This window comes from Octodon degus, unplaced genomic scaffold (assembly GCF_000260255.1).
Source record: "Octodon degus isolate 3935 unplaced genomic scaffold, OctDeg1.0 scaffold00246, whole genome shotgun sequence".
NCBI lineage: Eukaryota > Metazoa > Chordata > Mammalia > Rodentia > Octodontidae > Octodon > Octodon degus.
Window position 1 is genome coordinate 2,662,586 of NW_004524822.1, and position 15,810 is coordinate 2,678,395.

At 39.1% G+C, this 15,810-nt stretch overlaps 1 protein-coding gene across 1 annotated transcript in view; it reads right to left on the bottom strand.

The window, feature by feature from the left end:
* Positions 1-15,810, bottom strand: part of Syne1 (spectrin repeat containing nuclear envelope protein 1) — a 564,055-nt gene that overhangs the window by 545,289 nt on the left and 2,956 nt on the right. Inside the window, 1 exon segment of the mRNA XM_023706255.1 lies at positions 10,760-11,016. Coding sequence (XP_023562023.1) covers positions 10,760-10,826 — 67 coding nt within the window. The 5' untranslated portion in view covers positions 10,827-11,016.

A 15,810-nucleotide genomic window follows, 5' to 3' on the forward strand; every position in this document is an offset into this window, starting at 1 on the left:
GATAAATCCTGAGGGGATTTGATGGAACTTATCAGATCCAAAAGCTACAATTCTTGTTGCATAGGTCTTGCTTTATCTTGGTCTTAACCATACAGCAGAAAAGTATAAAAATGAAGTATAAAAAATAGAGCCATGGTGTTATGTTGAGCTGTAGGGGACTCAGGTCAACAATTTCTGACATTGCCAGTGAAGTGGAAGATGTAATACTATTACGGACTACTGGACTCTTTTAGAATATTTTGCTGAGTTAACACACCTATAATATTCAAATGAAGGAACTAAACAAAAAAGGGGATACAGGTGAATGTCCATTTGTATCTGTGTATTCAAAATGGTTAGGATAGACATATAGCTGCATTCTCTTAATAGAGGGAATTGTTCCAATGGTGTTTGTAAGTAGGATATCATGTCTGTATCTTGTACAGCAAATAATTACTGAGTAAGCAATGTGTTAATTATTGAAACCGTCCTACCAATTTGATTTGAAACTGTCTCATTGCTATTTGTCTCTCAATAAAATTATGGAAAAGAAAAAAATTTTTTTGCAAAAGTAACACAACCAATTTAGAAAAATGAATATTATCACATATTATCACCATGTAAGGATGTAAGCATGCATATGGTCATATTTAGGGAAGATTAAATGTTTAATAGAATGAAAAAAAGGATGGAGCAATGCCAATCTCATATTTGATTCTGAATCTGAAAAATGACATTATGATAAAAGAGTTAGTAAAAGAGTTAGAAATTTCTCAATTGCTTCTACTGCATGTGATCTCAGAGTACGCAACTGGACAGTGTTTATCAGCAGTTTTGGACCATTTGGTGATTTTCCAACTTTATCCCTAGAGCCAGGAAATAGGACCTGTCTTATCTCTGAGAACCCTTCTCAGTCCCTAATCAAAATAATCTTTTTATGGAATTCTGCCATTGTATTTTTGCATTCTTAAGTCTTTAAGGGTCTTTCGATTTACCAGATTACCTCACTGAACTGTAACTTTCCCCTGACAGGCTGAATTGGCAGCGGGTTCTATGTTAAGGGAGTTGAAATGAGGAAAGTGGACAGGGTCCCAGGGGACTTTCTATAGGATAGAGCTTTCCTCACAGGCCCCTGCAGCCTCAGATATGCAGCCTATTTCCAATCCCACTCACACTGGTGAAAGGCAATCTTTGCCAGAATTTACTTTTTTTTTTTTTTTTTTTTTTTTTTTAGGGCAGGGTCTACAGAGTGTTTAGGGTCTCACTACTAGATCAGACTCATAGTGATCTGCCTGTTTACAGCCTCCCAAGAGCTGGGATTACAGACATGCACCACCACACCCAGTCTTGGAATTTCCTAATCAGACAGTTGTCTTGGGTGGTAGAAGTCACCTGAGTGCTCTCTGAAAATGGAGAAGTTAACCTCTGCTAAGGTGATTGTGGCTTAAGATTCCACCTTTGGAACCAAGTAAAAGTGGCACTTCCATAAATTTAATCCACAATGTGTTAAACAACACCTGGAATTTTAAAAACCTGTTTTGAACATAATTAGAAGGCATAGGTGCAAATCATTTATAAACCTCTCCGGTTCATGCTAAATAAAGAGCAACTTTAAAAGAAAAAAAAAAAAAAAAAAAAGGAAGGCTGAAGCAACATAGTCTCTTGTGGGGGCATGTTAAGAGAAAGGAAGACAGGAAGAGTTGTAGGACTCAGACAATGGAGTTCCTTTCGGGCGTAAGTCTGTCCTGAAGATGGCAGCAAGTGGTTGGGAAGGGGGAGCCATGAAGTGCTATTCTGAGTGATCTATAATACAGAGGGGACATCTAGGTGAACTCCATCATGCATGAATTCTACAACCTTTATTGATCACTGAAGCAGTGACTACTACTCTCAGCCACAATTGGATTAAAATGAGGTAACACGCCCAAACTCTCAGTAAAGAAATTGAAAATACAGGTTATGGGTATGTGGGTAGTGTAAGTCTTGGCAAGATAAACACTGTGGCTCATCATATGTAACAACAGCAAACAGCAAGGATGATCACAAAGGGCAACAACAAAAATGACATAATTCCTGGGAATCTCACAACTCTTCCTAAGCCAGGGAACAAGTCACAGAATTATAAAGGCTAAAGAGATAAAAGGGATTCAAATGTCATGGGAACAATGTGTGGTGTGACACACTAAGGAGACAGGAAGAGAACAAATATAGAGCAATTGAATAATCGAGGTAAATAACTTCTTAACTTGGGTGGAGAGCAGTGTTTACTAAACACTAAAGATTAATATCAGTAGTGGAAAGAACTGTTTGTTTTTAATCCAAGAGGTCATTGTGAACAATGGTGGCAAAATAAAAAAAAAGGTTACCATAGAAACCATTTTTAAAATACTTTAGCAAATTTCATTCCTTCCAAAGAACTCAAAATCATTTATGGGTCAAGTGTTGCTGAATCTCTTTCAAGCAGTCACCACCAGCCTTCAGATGTTTCCATTTACTTATTTGAAAATAAACAAACAAGCCATCACCTGCATTATGGAAAACCAGCATATATTCTCCCATAGAAACTTATCAACCACTTAAGTGAGTGCACGGCTAACTGAAGATCTATGTTTAATAACTGCTTAAACTACAGAAGGTCTTTCAAACAGTAGAAACTAGTGGGCCCTGGACACAGCTCAGAAGCGTAAGCACCTGCTTGGCAAGTGCAAGGTCTTGAGTTTGCTCCCCAGTACCAGGAAAAAACAATAGGAGAAACTGTGTTCCTAGGCTCTTAGGTGGGAGTACTCAAAAAGAACGTGTAGCATTCTCAAGCTGAAAGAAAATAAAAGAGAAAATAGGTATTCTAAAATTTGAATGTTTTATTGTATCTCATAAGATATAGGAGAGATTTCTCATGAAATGTAGTGTTCCGATTCTTCCTGTTTATAAATGTTTATTGTCTTAAGTTATGCACATCGGGAGGACAGTAAGGGTTATGAATCTTCATTCATTTTTACAGAGACCAACCTAATGTCCCAGGTCAGATCCAACACAAGCAGAATGGAACAGTGACCAACACAGTGACTGATCGTTTCCCAAATGCAAACACAGGCATCCTGCTCTAGTTGTGGTCTATCTGCAGGGTATCTTCAAGAGAGGAAATGCTGCAGTGTTTTCAATGGTTCAAATGATTCTAACACGTGTACTGTCATACTTTCTCTTTTCATTAACCGTGTCTTTCAAGAGCGAATTAAACAATGACCAGAGGAAAAAGATCAATGTCACTGGCTTCATAATTTAAAAGATGAGGATTGCCACTAGTTTTGCTAGAAGGATAATCCAGGGGTGAAAGTAGAGATGTCTGAGTGGAGGAGATGTACAGAAAACAGGAGGGATGTCTCCAATGGCACTATCAGCTGCACAGATTTCAGCCTCAGTTCATAGCAGAGCCCTCAGCTCCACAGAGATAAAAGACTACACAGTACCCAAGTAAGACACTACTTGATTTCAGACCTCTCTTGCTTGCTAGCTATACAAAGTGCAGAATTATATGAATCAGTTATTGAGGAGTTGCTCTTATCCAGTCAACTTCAGAGAACCTTGCAACTCCAGCTCCTTTGGGTCAAAACACAAAACCATTCTTCCTTCTCCCAGAAAGGATTTAGTAATATGGGCAACTGCTCCTTCTCAGGCCTGATGTGTTCATGAAGTACTAATAACCTGTTAGATAGTAAGCATGGCAAAGCGAGCACACATAAACGTGAGTACTAAACACAGTTGATCATCACTCCCTCTTCGCACTCATTCTTCGCTTGGCTTCCAGACCTCCCTTCCCTGTCCTGTCTTTCTCCCACAGTTGGCGGGGCGTCGTAAGCCCACATGTGGAGCCCTTGATGTTCTCCACCCCTATGATATTGAATGACCTATACAAATATCTTCTTTTTTCTGACTCTCCTCCCTTCTCCAGTGGTATCAACTGGTCCCATGACTTTAAATATAATTACTGTTGGGTCTTATCTCTGTTTTTCTGGGTTTTTTTTTTCCAGTTGTGCTGTCTCCCTCCATCTCTATGCTTATCCTTTCTGGGATAGCCATTAAGTATCCAAAACATAACATGTGCAAAATAAATTCTGGAATTGTTGTTTGGTTGTTTTTTTCATTATAAGAGCTTGCTATTTAGTCAAACCTGGATTTGAACTCACTATGTCTTCCAAGCTGGCCTCAAACTCATGGCATTCCTACTACCTCAGCCTCCAAGTGCTGGGTTTACAGGCATGTGTCACCGTGCCTCAAAAATCTCTGGGATATTTTCCTCATCCCTGTTTACTCTAATTATCTTTACCAATTTCTGAATGAATAGCAGGAGGACTGACCTTCAACCTTTTCTCTCATACGTCACATCCAATTCATCAGACAATTATTTTGGTCATACTTTCACAAATGTCTTCTTTTTCCCCAACTACTCTTTGCTATGTATGCATGATTGTCTCTTGTCTTACTAACATAGCCTTCCTCCGGGTTCCCTAGCTTTACCTATTGAAAATCAACATGATATTATCTTTATATTAGGACTCAACAAATACAAGGCACTGACATTATGAAGTGCACTGTGCTAGATAGTACAGAGGTCAGAAATGAGAAACTGACCCAACTTCTACTTGGGTCAGTTTATATACAGTGGATGACTTGATGTGTACATGTAACGTAATGCAAAGCAACACTAGATTACAGCCCTAATAGGGCTGCACAGTGATAGAGGGCCTCACAGGGAGGAGAGGGAATTTTTTGTCATTTTGCTGATACAGCCCTCACTGAGAAAGTCACACTGAAATTAGGCTTGGAGGATAAGCCCAGTTAAGGAGCCCTGAATTGAGCTCATTTCTGAAGATTCCTCAGAAGGAGGCAAAGTCGCAATGCATCCTCAGAGCCTGGCAAATTGTGTCATTGGTTTAAATATGGAATACAAGGTGTGATAAAAAAAATATTGTGAATGTTAAAAAAATTAATGTACTACAGTGAAAGATATATTGCCATTAATTGCCACTTTTATCCCATCATTCTTGCCACTTTCAGAAGCAGCTCCGGAAGTCCTCTTTCCTGAGTCTCTTTAGTTGTGCTGTTGTGGAAGTCTGGTTGTTCTGATTGGGTTCACAGGTTGACCTTTCATGGTCATTCTGATTTGGGGGAAGAAGCAGATGTCAAATGAGGCTGTATCTGAGAGTAAGATGAATGAGAACACACTAGAACGTTTTTGTGAGCCTGCCTTTATGGACGGCACTCAGCTGAGCATTCACTGTTTTTTTTTATCATACTTCATAAACACACTCATGGAACTATACCTCTAGAATTGCTTCAGAAAGTGACAAGAAATGATGGGACAAGTGTAGTGAAGGAAGCAGGATATTTTGCGTGGCAATGTGTCTTTTATTGTAAAATTTTTTTCAAACTTGATATATTCTATTGTATAATCTGATCATATTTTGCATGTATGGGAGATTAAAGTGCCAAACTGTCTAGTGACACTTTCGAAAGATAGACTAAAGAGGCTAGGCAGATCACCAAGACTTTAACTGGAAGGTCAAGGATAAGTAGTAAAAAGAGCAAAAACAACTCCCACTGAGAAACTATGATGGAAGGGATGCTTTAGCTTCATGTTGTGGGCTCAGGCACGCTTCCTTTTGGAGCCCTGCCACACACTAAAACAAGTGCAATAAATTCTACCCATACTCCATGTGAATATATTTGCACAAACATAATCTTGAAGTGATTTGATTCACATTTAACTAATTGCCACAGCATTGGTATTTGTTATTTCTGATTTATCTGCTTTCCTTTGCTATTTGACAGTTGGTATTATGTAGGTCACTGAAAATCAGAAGGTCCAAGGTGCTTTATGTATCACAGTGGACAAAACAGCTCTGTGCGTAGAAGGGTTTGCAGGACTATGAATCACACAGAAGTAAACACTTTAAAGCATCTGCAAGGATACTGACAAGGAATCTATCCTAGGGAAGGAAGCTTCATCTACAGCTCTTCTCTGTAAGAACAACACAGACACATCTGAGAGGTCAGTGTAATAACACATCCAGGTGGAAAGTGTGTTCTTCCAGTGACTTTATGTTCAAAACATTATTCTGATTAAAAACAGAATTCACTTATTTCTTCAAATCAACCCAGACAAAGCAACACCAACTGAAACAGTTTCTTCTTTTGCTTTCATATGTCCGGACTAATTTTATCATTAATTAATGGATCATGATTTATTCGCTTATTGTCAAATATTTATTTAATGATGATATTCCAAAATATGTAGAAATTATTCTTGTTTGGTGTTAATTGAAATTTGAAGCCCTGTCACTCATCATTCACGTAAAAAGAGAGAGATTAAACCCAAAGGAGAATTTCAGCCTAAATAAAATTAATGGGAATTTGACACAGTTTTATGGTTTCATAAGAAAGGTCATTAAATCAGAGTAATAAAATATAAAACATAATCTCTCAGGGCACTATACAAAATTAGAAGATGCAGAGTTTTCTTTACTAAGCTATGTTCATAGCTACTGAGTTTAGACTACAAGAAAGTTACATTTTTATTATTTATTATTATTTTATTATTTTTAAGCAAAATTTTTCATTTGAGGCTTTCTTTTATGTTGCAATAAACTATTACATAAATACTCTATGTAAGCAAAAGTGATTTAAAATGTCCTATAAAACCTTTTTAAGAAAAGGGCATGATTATCTTCTATGAAATAGTTGACAAATTTTATAGATGTATCTCTAACAGTAAAAAAATGCTTTCTTGGTTTGCCTTCAAAGACTTAGAAATCAAAATTTGACCTTTGCTGCAGATAATGCTGCTTCTTTAAAATTAAATTGCTCTATATGACGCCGTTCCACACCCTGTTGCATTTTTTTCTGCCACTTACCATTTGCATTGATGTCACCCTATCATATAAGAACTAACACTGGTATGGTGACCCAAAAATCTATAATGTTTAATATATTATATTCAAATGAAAACTGGTCAGTAAAAAAATCATTCAATTAATACTTTTAAGTAAATGATATTCAGAAACACTACGAAACTTTACAAAGAATTTTCAAATACAGCCATTATCTTAAAGAATTTATAACCTAAAAACTTATTTTCTTTGATGTGACCTAAATCTGAAATGATTCCATAAGCCACCTATTAAATGGATCTTCTCAGCACTTAAAAGCAAAAAATAGACACACTAATTAGGAGCATTTAAAGATTAATATCCTTATATTACACTATTTTCCGTACTTGCTTTTAAGCTTCTATTGAAATTGATTAAGCTACAGAAACATTCATTATTCTTACAAGCAACTGAAACTCCGCATTGCAGTCTGACAATTCATCCATAATTTAGGATCCCGGCCTAAAACATTAGGCTCAAACAAGCACAAATATTGGCAAAGGTGGAGTATTAAACTGCTACAGTAGCAACTAAATTGCGTAGCAATCTGTGTGTGAGCTTGAAATTCCTAGTACTGGGAATACAAATTAAAAGCACAAAAAAAAAAGTCAACAATTATAGTAGCAGACTAAATAAACTGGAGAGTAATGGTATGTTGGCATTACTTAAAGCTGCATGCTCTTTATCACTTATTGATGGTTCTTAAACGACAATGAGCCAAGAACAGGGGCAAAATACTGTTAGCTACTCATCTATCCAGGCAATGAAAGAAGACCAAGAAGAATGCTCTTATGGATTTGAATTTTGAAAACAGCAAGTATGGTTTTATTTAAGCTCATAGACTTAGCTTTTTTCAATTGTATTAATTAGCTGGGCTGCCAGGCCCTCAATTTATTAGGCTCTCGGTCACCTATATGGATTTTAGAGCAGGTAAGCAAGGCTTCAAAAGACTCTGGGTGAATGCCAGGTCTCCACTGTCTGGAAGCGCTGACCCCTGTTTAAGCAGAGAACCATGGTGAGGAGGAACAACTCACCTCTGGAGAACAGCACCTGGCCGGCTGAGTCAGCAGAGAGAACTAGCAGGTAGATCTGTCACCAGGCACACCCACTTCCTGCCACCGGCCTTTGCTTCCACTGTTGCAGGCCACATGCGTCCCATTTTATAGCGGGGCAGACCTTACATTTGTGGCTATTAGTAATCTATATACACAAAATACTTCTATCATTTTCTGAATTATAAGGCTTACTGTTCTTTTTTAGTATTCTGACTTGTTATTATCTTTCTTTCATGGAAAACAGTTAGAATAGTCATTTCACTATGTAATAAAATGGCTGGGTTTACACAACATAAATACATAAGATCATTAATGTTCTTCCAAAAATTTGCATAATTAGAAGAAAACTGGCTAGGTATGGCGTGCATATATACAGTCTCAGTGACTCAAGAGCCTGAGGCAGGAAGATGGTGAGTTGATGGTCAGCTGAGGCAATTTAAGTCTCAAAAAACCCCAACAAAAACCAAAAAGTGCCAATGATATAGCTTGGTGAGAGGGCCCTGAGTTCAAGTCCCAGTACCACAAAAGGAAAAGGAAAAAGAAAGATGAGGGGAGAGGAAAAGAGAAGGTATGAAAAGGAGGGGAAGGAAGGAGAGATGGGAGAAGAGAGGGAGGGGAAAGAAAAGGGAAAGAAAAAATTTGTAAGAAAGTTTTGCAACAAATTATCAGGCTGTGCCTTCCCCAGAGTTTCCTCTGCCTGCTTTATAGCTCCCCTCATCCTAGGACTTGTCTATAAAGCCATCTAAATAGTTCCTCACTGAGCATCATAGCACAATGCTAAGGGCTCCTGCTCTTTCTTTCACTTGGCACAGTTCTCAAGGAAACTCAGTTAAACAGCAGTATAAAACATTTAGGATAAAGCCCAGGGCACCAGTACTCTCCATCTCTGCTCACCAGTGACTTTGGCCTTAATGAAAGGACATTCCAACAAAGAAGAGAAAGAGTCATCTTGTGCAGCAGTTGCATTCTGACTCAGTCCTTTCAAATGTTCTTTTTACCACTTTCCTTTATTTTCATTATGTGCTTGTATTTTGTCTGGAGAATGTTCACATTTAACAAACTCATGGGAAAATCTGCTCTATGATCTGTATTATCTTCCCTCCCTGTAGACTGCTTTGCCATCATGCATAGATGGTACTACTGAGGAATGGAATGACTCAGTAATTTGCTCTGAGAAAAACAGTGAAGCACAGAGGAACTAACTCAAATTCAGGGCCCCAGCTACCCAAATCAAGGTGCACAACTTCTACCAAGAGGCCTGGTACAGAACAGACCCAGCCAGAGAACTGGAGAAAAGTTCTATCATTGCACATTCGACAAAAATCAGTTGTTCTATTTAACACAGATTTTTTTCTGCACATAACAATAAATGGGAAACAAATATCATCCACTGCTGAGGCATGACACAGCAACCTGGGGAAGGTGAGCAGAAGGAATGGTTCACTTGAGTCAGAACATTTCAGTCATTTGGGGGTCCCTGATTTGACACAGAGGAGTTGATCCAGACCCAGTTCCACTGCCTGATGTTCTGGATCTAAGAGCCTGACGTGGGCCATAAACATCCAGCTTGAAGTGCTGGGTCTCTTTTCTGAAAGTCAAGAATCCTTAACTGGCTTCTCCTGCTTTGCCCTTCAGATCCGCTGCAAGCAAAGAAACCAGGTTCCTCATGGATTCACACAATATCCACAGTACAAAATCACAATGATAACTTGCTGGAGCTACTACAGTGCTTAAAAAGACAAACTGTAAGATTATTTTTCCAATTTCTTGACAGACATGAGAGAAAAACCTTTCAAAATTGGGAAATTTGGCAAGTAATTTAGTGTCTCTTAGTTCACTGAAAAGGCAGGTTTGTGCTAATATCTGTTGAGAACTTTTAGTGCCCATATCTTATATTCTCATTAGCTACTTTGAAGATAACATCATGCAATGTAAAAATTCCCCTTCTTCTATTATTTTGTTATGAAAGTTTATCTTTTTTCATTAAATTTAGAAATTCTGTATCCTAAAGCTATATATTTAAAGCATGGGCGGGGGCCACTGGCCATTGGAATTACGACAAAGAAGCAGCACCTTAATATAGCTACAGGTGATAGCAGGCTTACGGTTTAAAGACTAAACATGCTTAGAGAAAACTAACAAAGGGAGTTCACCTAGTAGTTGCCCAAGCATTTCACTGTTTTTCTCTTCTAGAAGGTGGTTTGCTTTTAAGAGAAAGAGCAGCAACAAGGGATGCAGGATGAGGCCAACTCTATCTAATCCTTAGTGTCATCATGTCACCTCCTCTCTCAGACCCTCTTGACCTGGTGTTATCATTACTGATATTCTTGGTGGACAGCATTGGCACATTTGGCAATGGCTTTGGTTTCCTAACTGGACCCTGAAAGTTCCTTCAGATCACATTAACTCAGACATAAGCAGCATAAACAGAGCTGTATCTTTGCCTTTGCTTCCTACACAAAGACAGCAGTATCCTAAGACAACACAAATTCCCTTGGAAATATTGAAATAAAGGACATCAACTCCATTCCTCACTATAATTCCATCAAATTGAATAAAATCTAAGCAATTTTGATAGATTTTGTAGTGGAGTTTTTGTTTGGTTGGTTGGTTGGTTGGTTGGTTGGTTGGTTGGGTTTTTTTGTACTTGGAATCAAACTTGGGACCTTGCTCTTGCCAGGCAGTTGCTGTGCCATTGAGCTAGCTCCCTGGCCCTGGTATTTGAATTTTAAAATATACTTCACACACACACACACACACACACACACACACACACACACACACAGAAATTTCTGTTCTTACCTTGCAGCCTCTGCATCACATTGGCGATGTCGCGAGGAGACCGTGAGGCTGTCCGGGAGGCTGCCATGGTCCTCTGTGCAGCAGGAACCCTGAGCTAGAAATTCTTCCCCCAACTGGGTCTGCACCACTCCAGAAAACATGAGACTCTTCTAGATCTTCCAAATCACGAACGAATCCCCGGTACTTGAGGCAGACAGGGAGAAGAGCACATTCCCACAGGTGGAACAACTTCTAAGAATACTCTTTTAAGTAAGGATCTGAAAAACAAGACAGCAAAAGTAAAATATTACAAAAAATCTACATAGGTCACAACAGAACAAAAAGAACTCTCTTTATTCAGTCAGAAAGATCCATTTCCAAGTGAAGTGACTCATGTGAAAAACACTCATAAAGTATTATGCATGCATTAGAAGGTTAACATTTGGCCACAGAACAAAAATAGTTGTTCAAAGCAGAAATGCTCATATTTATTTCAAGCTTCCTTTCAAACTATAGACTTGCTTCATCTATGTCTTCAAATGCTGAGTTCTGTTTCTCAATATCCACTAGTTCTGTTTATCTGTGCTATTTTAGTTTTTTGTACACATATTTTGTTGTGTTTTTATGGCACGTTTTTCAGGAATGAGATCACATCCTATTTCCTAATAGCAATTTAATTAATTAAAATGGTATAAAAGTAGAAAGTACTTCATGCTGAAAATCAGACTTTCAAATAATCACCACTGAGTGTAGTGGTGCATACCTATAATCCCAGTACTTGAAAGGCTGAGGCAGGAGGAGTGTCATGAGTTTGAGACTAGTCTGGGCTACATAGTGAGCTCAAGGTTACCCTCAACTACATGGTGGGACCTTGAGCCATAGTGGACCTTGCCCCCCAAATTAAATAATACAATTAAGGAAGACAAAATGAGTCTAATTTGTTTTTTTTCCTTCTCCCCGTAGAGAGACTCTAAAGTAATTTGTAAGGCTGAGGAGGGGTGAACTAATCACGGAGAACAGCGCTTTTCTAACTTTTTCTTGAGTTCTCTGCTGTGATCAAATGTAGCCGCTCAGGACTAGGGTGGCAAAAGGAAGTAGGTGAGTCATTGGTGAAATCCTGACACTGAGAATTGTAACTTCAACAATGTTTTCTTGACCCTCAACTTAGCTGAACAGAAGGTCTTGCCAGCAGCAAAATAGTTAGAAAGAAGAGAGGAGTGTGCGTTGCACTCAGAGAAAGAAACACAACCACAGAGCCACAGTGAGGAGGTCCAGGGACAGTGACTCCTTATTCTAGGCCCCATTGACTCTCTATAACATGATGATGGTGGAGAGATAGGAATGAGGGTAGGAGGAAGAGAAGTGAGTCTAAAGCAGACATGTGCTGTATGTGTGGGATGAGCTACCTGCCTGAAGGAAAGAAGAAAACAGGAGCTTATGAATGTTATAAAAATTACATTATTATCTAAACAAAGGGTCCTTAAGGCAGTATTATTTATGAAGGATCGGAACAGTCATAGGGAGTTATTACAAATTGCAATTGATGCTAAATGGCATAATTAATACTTAAGTCTGTGGTCAGAGTGCAGGGAGGCAAAGCAGAAAACATCATTTGTGGAAGGCTTTCTAAGACAATAGATGCAAAACACTTCACAATGCTATTGACCTGTGTTTAGGATCAAAAAGAGGGACTAGAGCAAGGAAGGCTTCATTTTGCTGGTCAGTGTGCAGGGGTGCATTGGACAGTGTGGAGCAATCCTTCTCCTGACTACTGGGAAGCATATTCCCCAGAAGTGGGACACAGTATTCACATCTTTCAGGCAGGAGAGTCACCTCTCTGTGGGCAGCTCCCCAAGAAATTCCCAAGGGAAGCAATTATCGAGGGCCGGGCTGTCATACTTTATGGCCTGTAATTGTAACAACACTGTGTGCCCACTAGCAGCCTGTGTCTCCTGGGGAAAAGTGTTTCACCTGCCCACATACTGAGGCTATCTTAACTTGGAAGACACAGAGAGTGATAAATGCCTGAGAGACCTCACAACTGGCTCCTCCTGGCTGTTAGAGAGCCAGATTATGCAAAATTAAGAATATAGCTTTCTGAAATCTGTCTATATCTATTTATATATCTTTGTATTATTACCATTTACTTGCATCTGTACTAAATAGAGCACACCTATAAGGCAAAGAAAATGTACTTCCACCCCGTAACAGGCTCTACACAGAACTGGAGCTCACAGATAATTAGGACACACCTCTCCCCTTTTAGTCAAGAATTAGGGGACTGAAAGGGATTTCTGTACATTACTGTGTTACAGAACACTCTACTTTCTTCCAGATCACATTCATGTCATTCATGTCACATAAGACATTGGCATGGCTTTGAGGAGCTTAGAACACAGTGAGAGACATAACATAGAAAAGCTAATATAGAAATGCCAGAATGAGTGTCCCTACATGGCACAGAAATACAGATGGGGCTAAGCCAATTCGGTGCTTTGGGAAAAGTGTTCTGGGAAAAACACTAGGCAGGTATAAGATGTGAAAGATGCTTTGCAGGAAGAGGGACCACCTCGAGCAAAGGCATGGGTGTGAGAAACAGCATGACTTGCATGCAGAGCTGTCAGCAGTTGCCTACTGAAAGTCTCTGCCTTGTGTTGCTCTGAAGGAGGGTGTAGTGGGCTGGTGGAGGGCCCCACATTCTCTGCTCAAAGCGTGGTCTGCTTTCTCCAGGAAACAAAAGGAAATTTGAGGACATTAGACTCAAAGTGAGAAGGTATAATTTGAATTGCTAGAAGCAATTTGAAAGGTATAATTTGAATCATGTATGAGGTAGTCAGGCTGGAAGATCCAGGAAGGATCTTAGGTTAGGAAGGTGTCTTGGGTATCCTAGCTGGAGAGGATGAGAGGCTGAAATAGGACACGGAAAACAGAGTAGAAGGTGAAGTCAAAGACATTTTTGTAAGATTTGGTGGTCAGTCAGCTGGGATAAAGAGGAGCTGATAAGTGTCTAGGTAGACGGAGGGGGCTTCTCATGTGGATAACGACTCTAAGCAGTCTCAAATGACACGGTACCATTAGCAAAGCCCAGCAGAAGACAGACCACAGGAGCTTTATTTCCAAATGTTGGATTTCCCGTCATGTCTTTGAAACAACTCGAGCCATTTCTTCATTACCCCTCTCCCTTCCCCTCTGTGGAACACTTGCAGCTGAACAAATCTTGATATCTTGCATGCCTGACCCAGGATCCTCCTCTCACCCAAGGCTTTCCCTAGACACACTGGCATACATTCAGCACAATCTCCCCCAATCCGCACTAGGTAAGTTCACTTAGGTTTCTATTCTTCACCACCATCATTGTCATCTCATTCCAGTCAGCCTGTGATAGACAGACTATAACTTTCATTGCTTTAATAAATTGGCAAAGGTATATTTCTGAGCACATGCTTCACTCCCTTATGTGCTTTGTACTTTATCAAATATTTCACATCTGTGAGAAAACCCTTCCCTAACATAAAAATTGATGCAATATCCTTCCTTTTTCATGCTTTAGATAAACCGCTTTGCTTTCATCATTCATGTACACAGATATATACTATATTGTGAAATTGTGATTTTCTTGGGTTCTTTTTGCTGATACTTTAGTATCATATTGTTTTATAAAAAATTTAAATGAATAAAAAGTATAATATAAAGAAGACTAGGCATTAGAAGATATGAGTGCTACCCAGTCTTGACTAGTTAGGTAGTTTTGATCTGGCTTTATGTGTTGAGGTCCTTAATAACTTCCTATCAGAGGTAGTGTGGTACCAAGAAATACACAGGCTTTGGAAGAATAAAAATCTTGAGCTGACTCTTAATTTTATCTCTTGTGGTTCATACAATCTGCAGAAAACTAAACTTTCCTGAGGTCTTGTTTCTTCATGCAAAATTAGATTTAATTTTAGTCTTACTAAAATAAATTTTAAGAAGATAAATATGTGACTAGGGGCCTACTTCAGTGGTAGAGCACTTGCCTACCATGCCCAAGGTCCTAGGTTCAATCCACAGCACTGCCAAAACAAACAAATATGCAAATTAATAAAAAGATAATGCATAACATATAACTTGCAGCCGGGTTTAAGCGAATCACTGGTTTCTACTTTTCTTCTCATGTTCTTGGTTTCCCCACTTGCCATATAAGAAATGGCCCTATAACGGAAAGTTGTCCTCAAGGTGCTCTCCATTTCCAAAGCCAAGCCAGCAGGAATAACAACTGAAACCACTAGCTCACATCATGGGATTCCTGAACTGCCTGGTTACATAGCATTGCTCTGGTGGTAGACATGAGCTGCACAACCACATTGACAGAGGAAGATTCAGTGCCATCAATGAACTCACTACTCTTGGTGTTGTCAAAAGTTTTCAGTGCATACAGGGTATGTAGGACGAGGGGCAAAGTAATGAAAAGTGAAGCCAGGTACTGGGATGGAAAAAAAGAAATGGATGTCAGTGGATTGCATATCAACAGATAACCCCTGCACCATCTCCAAATCTTTCCGGAAGGAGGAATTAAGACAGTAAGTAGCTAAATGTGCTTACCATACTTAGCAAAAAAGTAATATGCCTGCATTTATTACTTCACAGAAAATATGGAGTTGAAGCTATTGTAAGGAATAATGTATATACCAAGAAAATAGCAGCAAACAAGAGAAAGACTGTCCCCAAGGGGAAGATGATATACATAGTATTACAATAAAGTAGGGTGAGTTTGTAATGAAGATCTCTGGACCTCTTTAGGAACAAGCAGAACACCATCTACTGCATATGCTGTGCAGGATGCAGAGGGAATTTCAACTCTATGCCATCTGGGATTCTCATAGCGGAATGATGTTCTCTTCTTACACTAACACCTGTGCAAAACAGTCATGGCATATCACAACTTGATTTTTCCTGATTCTACCCAAAATAGGCAATAGGCTACTACAGCAGTTTCTTGTTTGCATGACTGAAAGGAAAGAAGAAGAAGAAGAAGAAGAAGAAGAAGAAGAAGAAGAAGAAGAAGAAGAAGAAGAAGAAGAAGAAGAAGAAGAGGA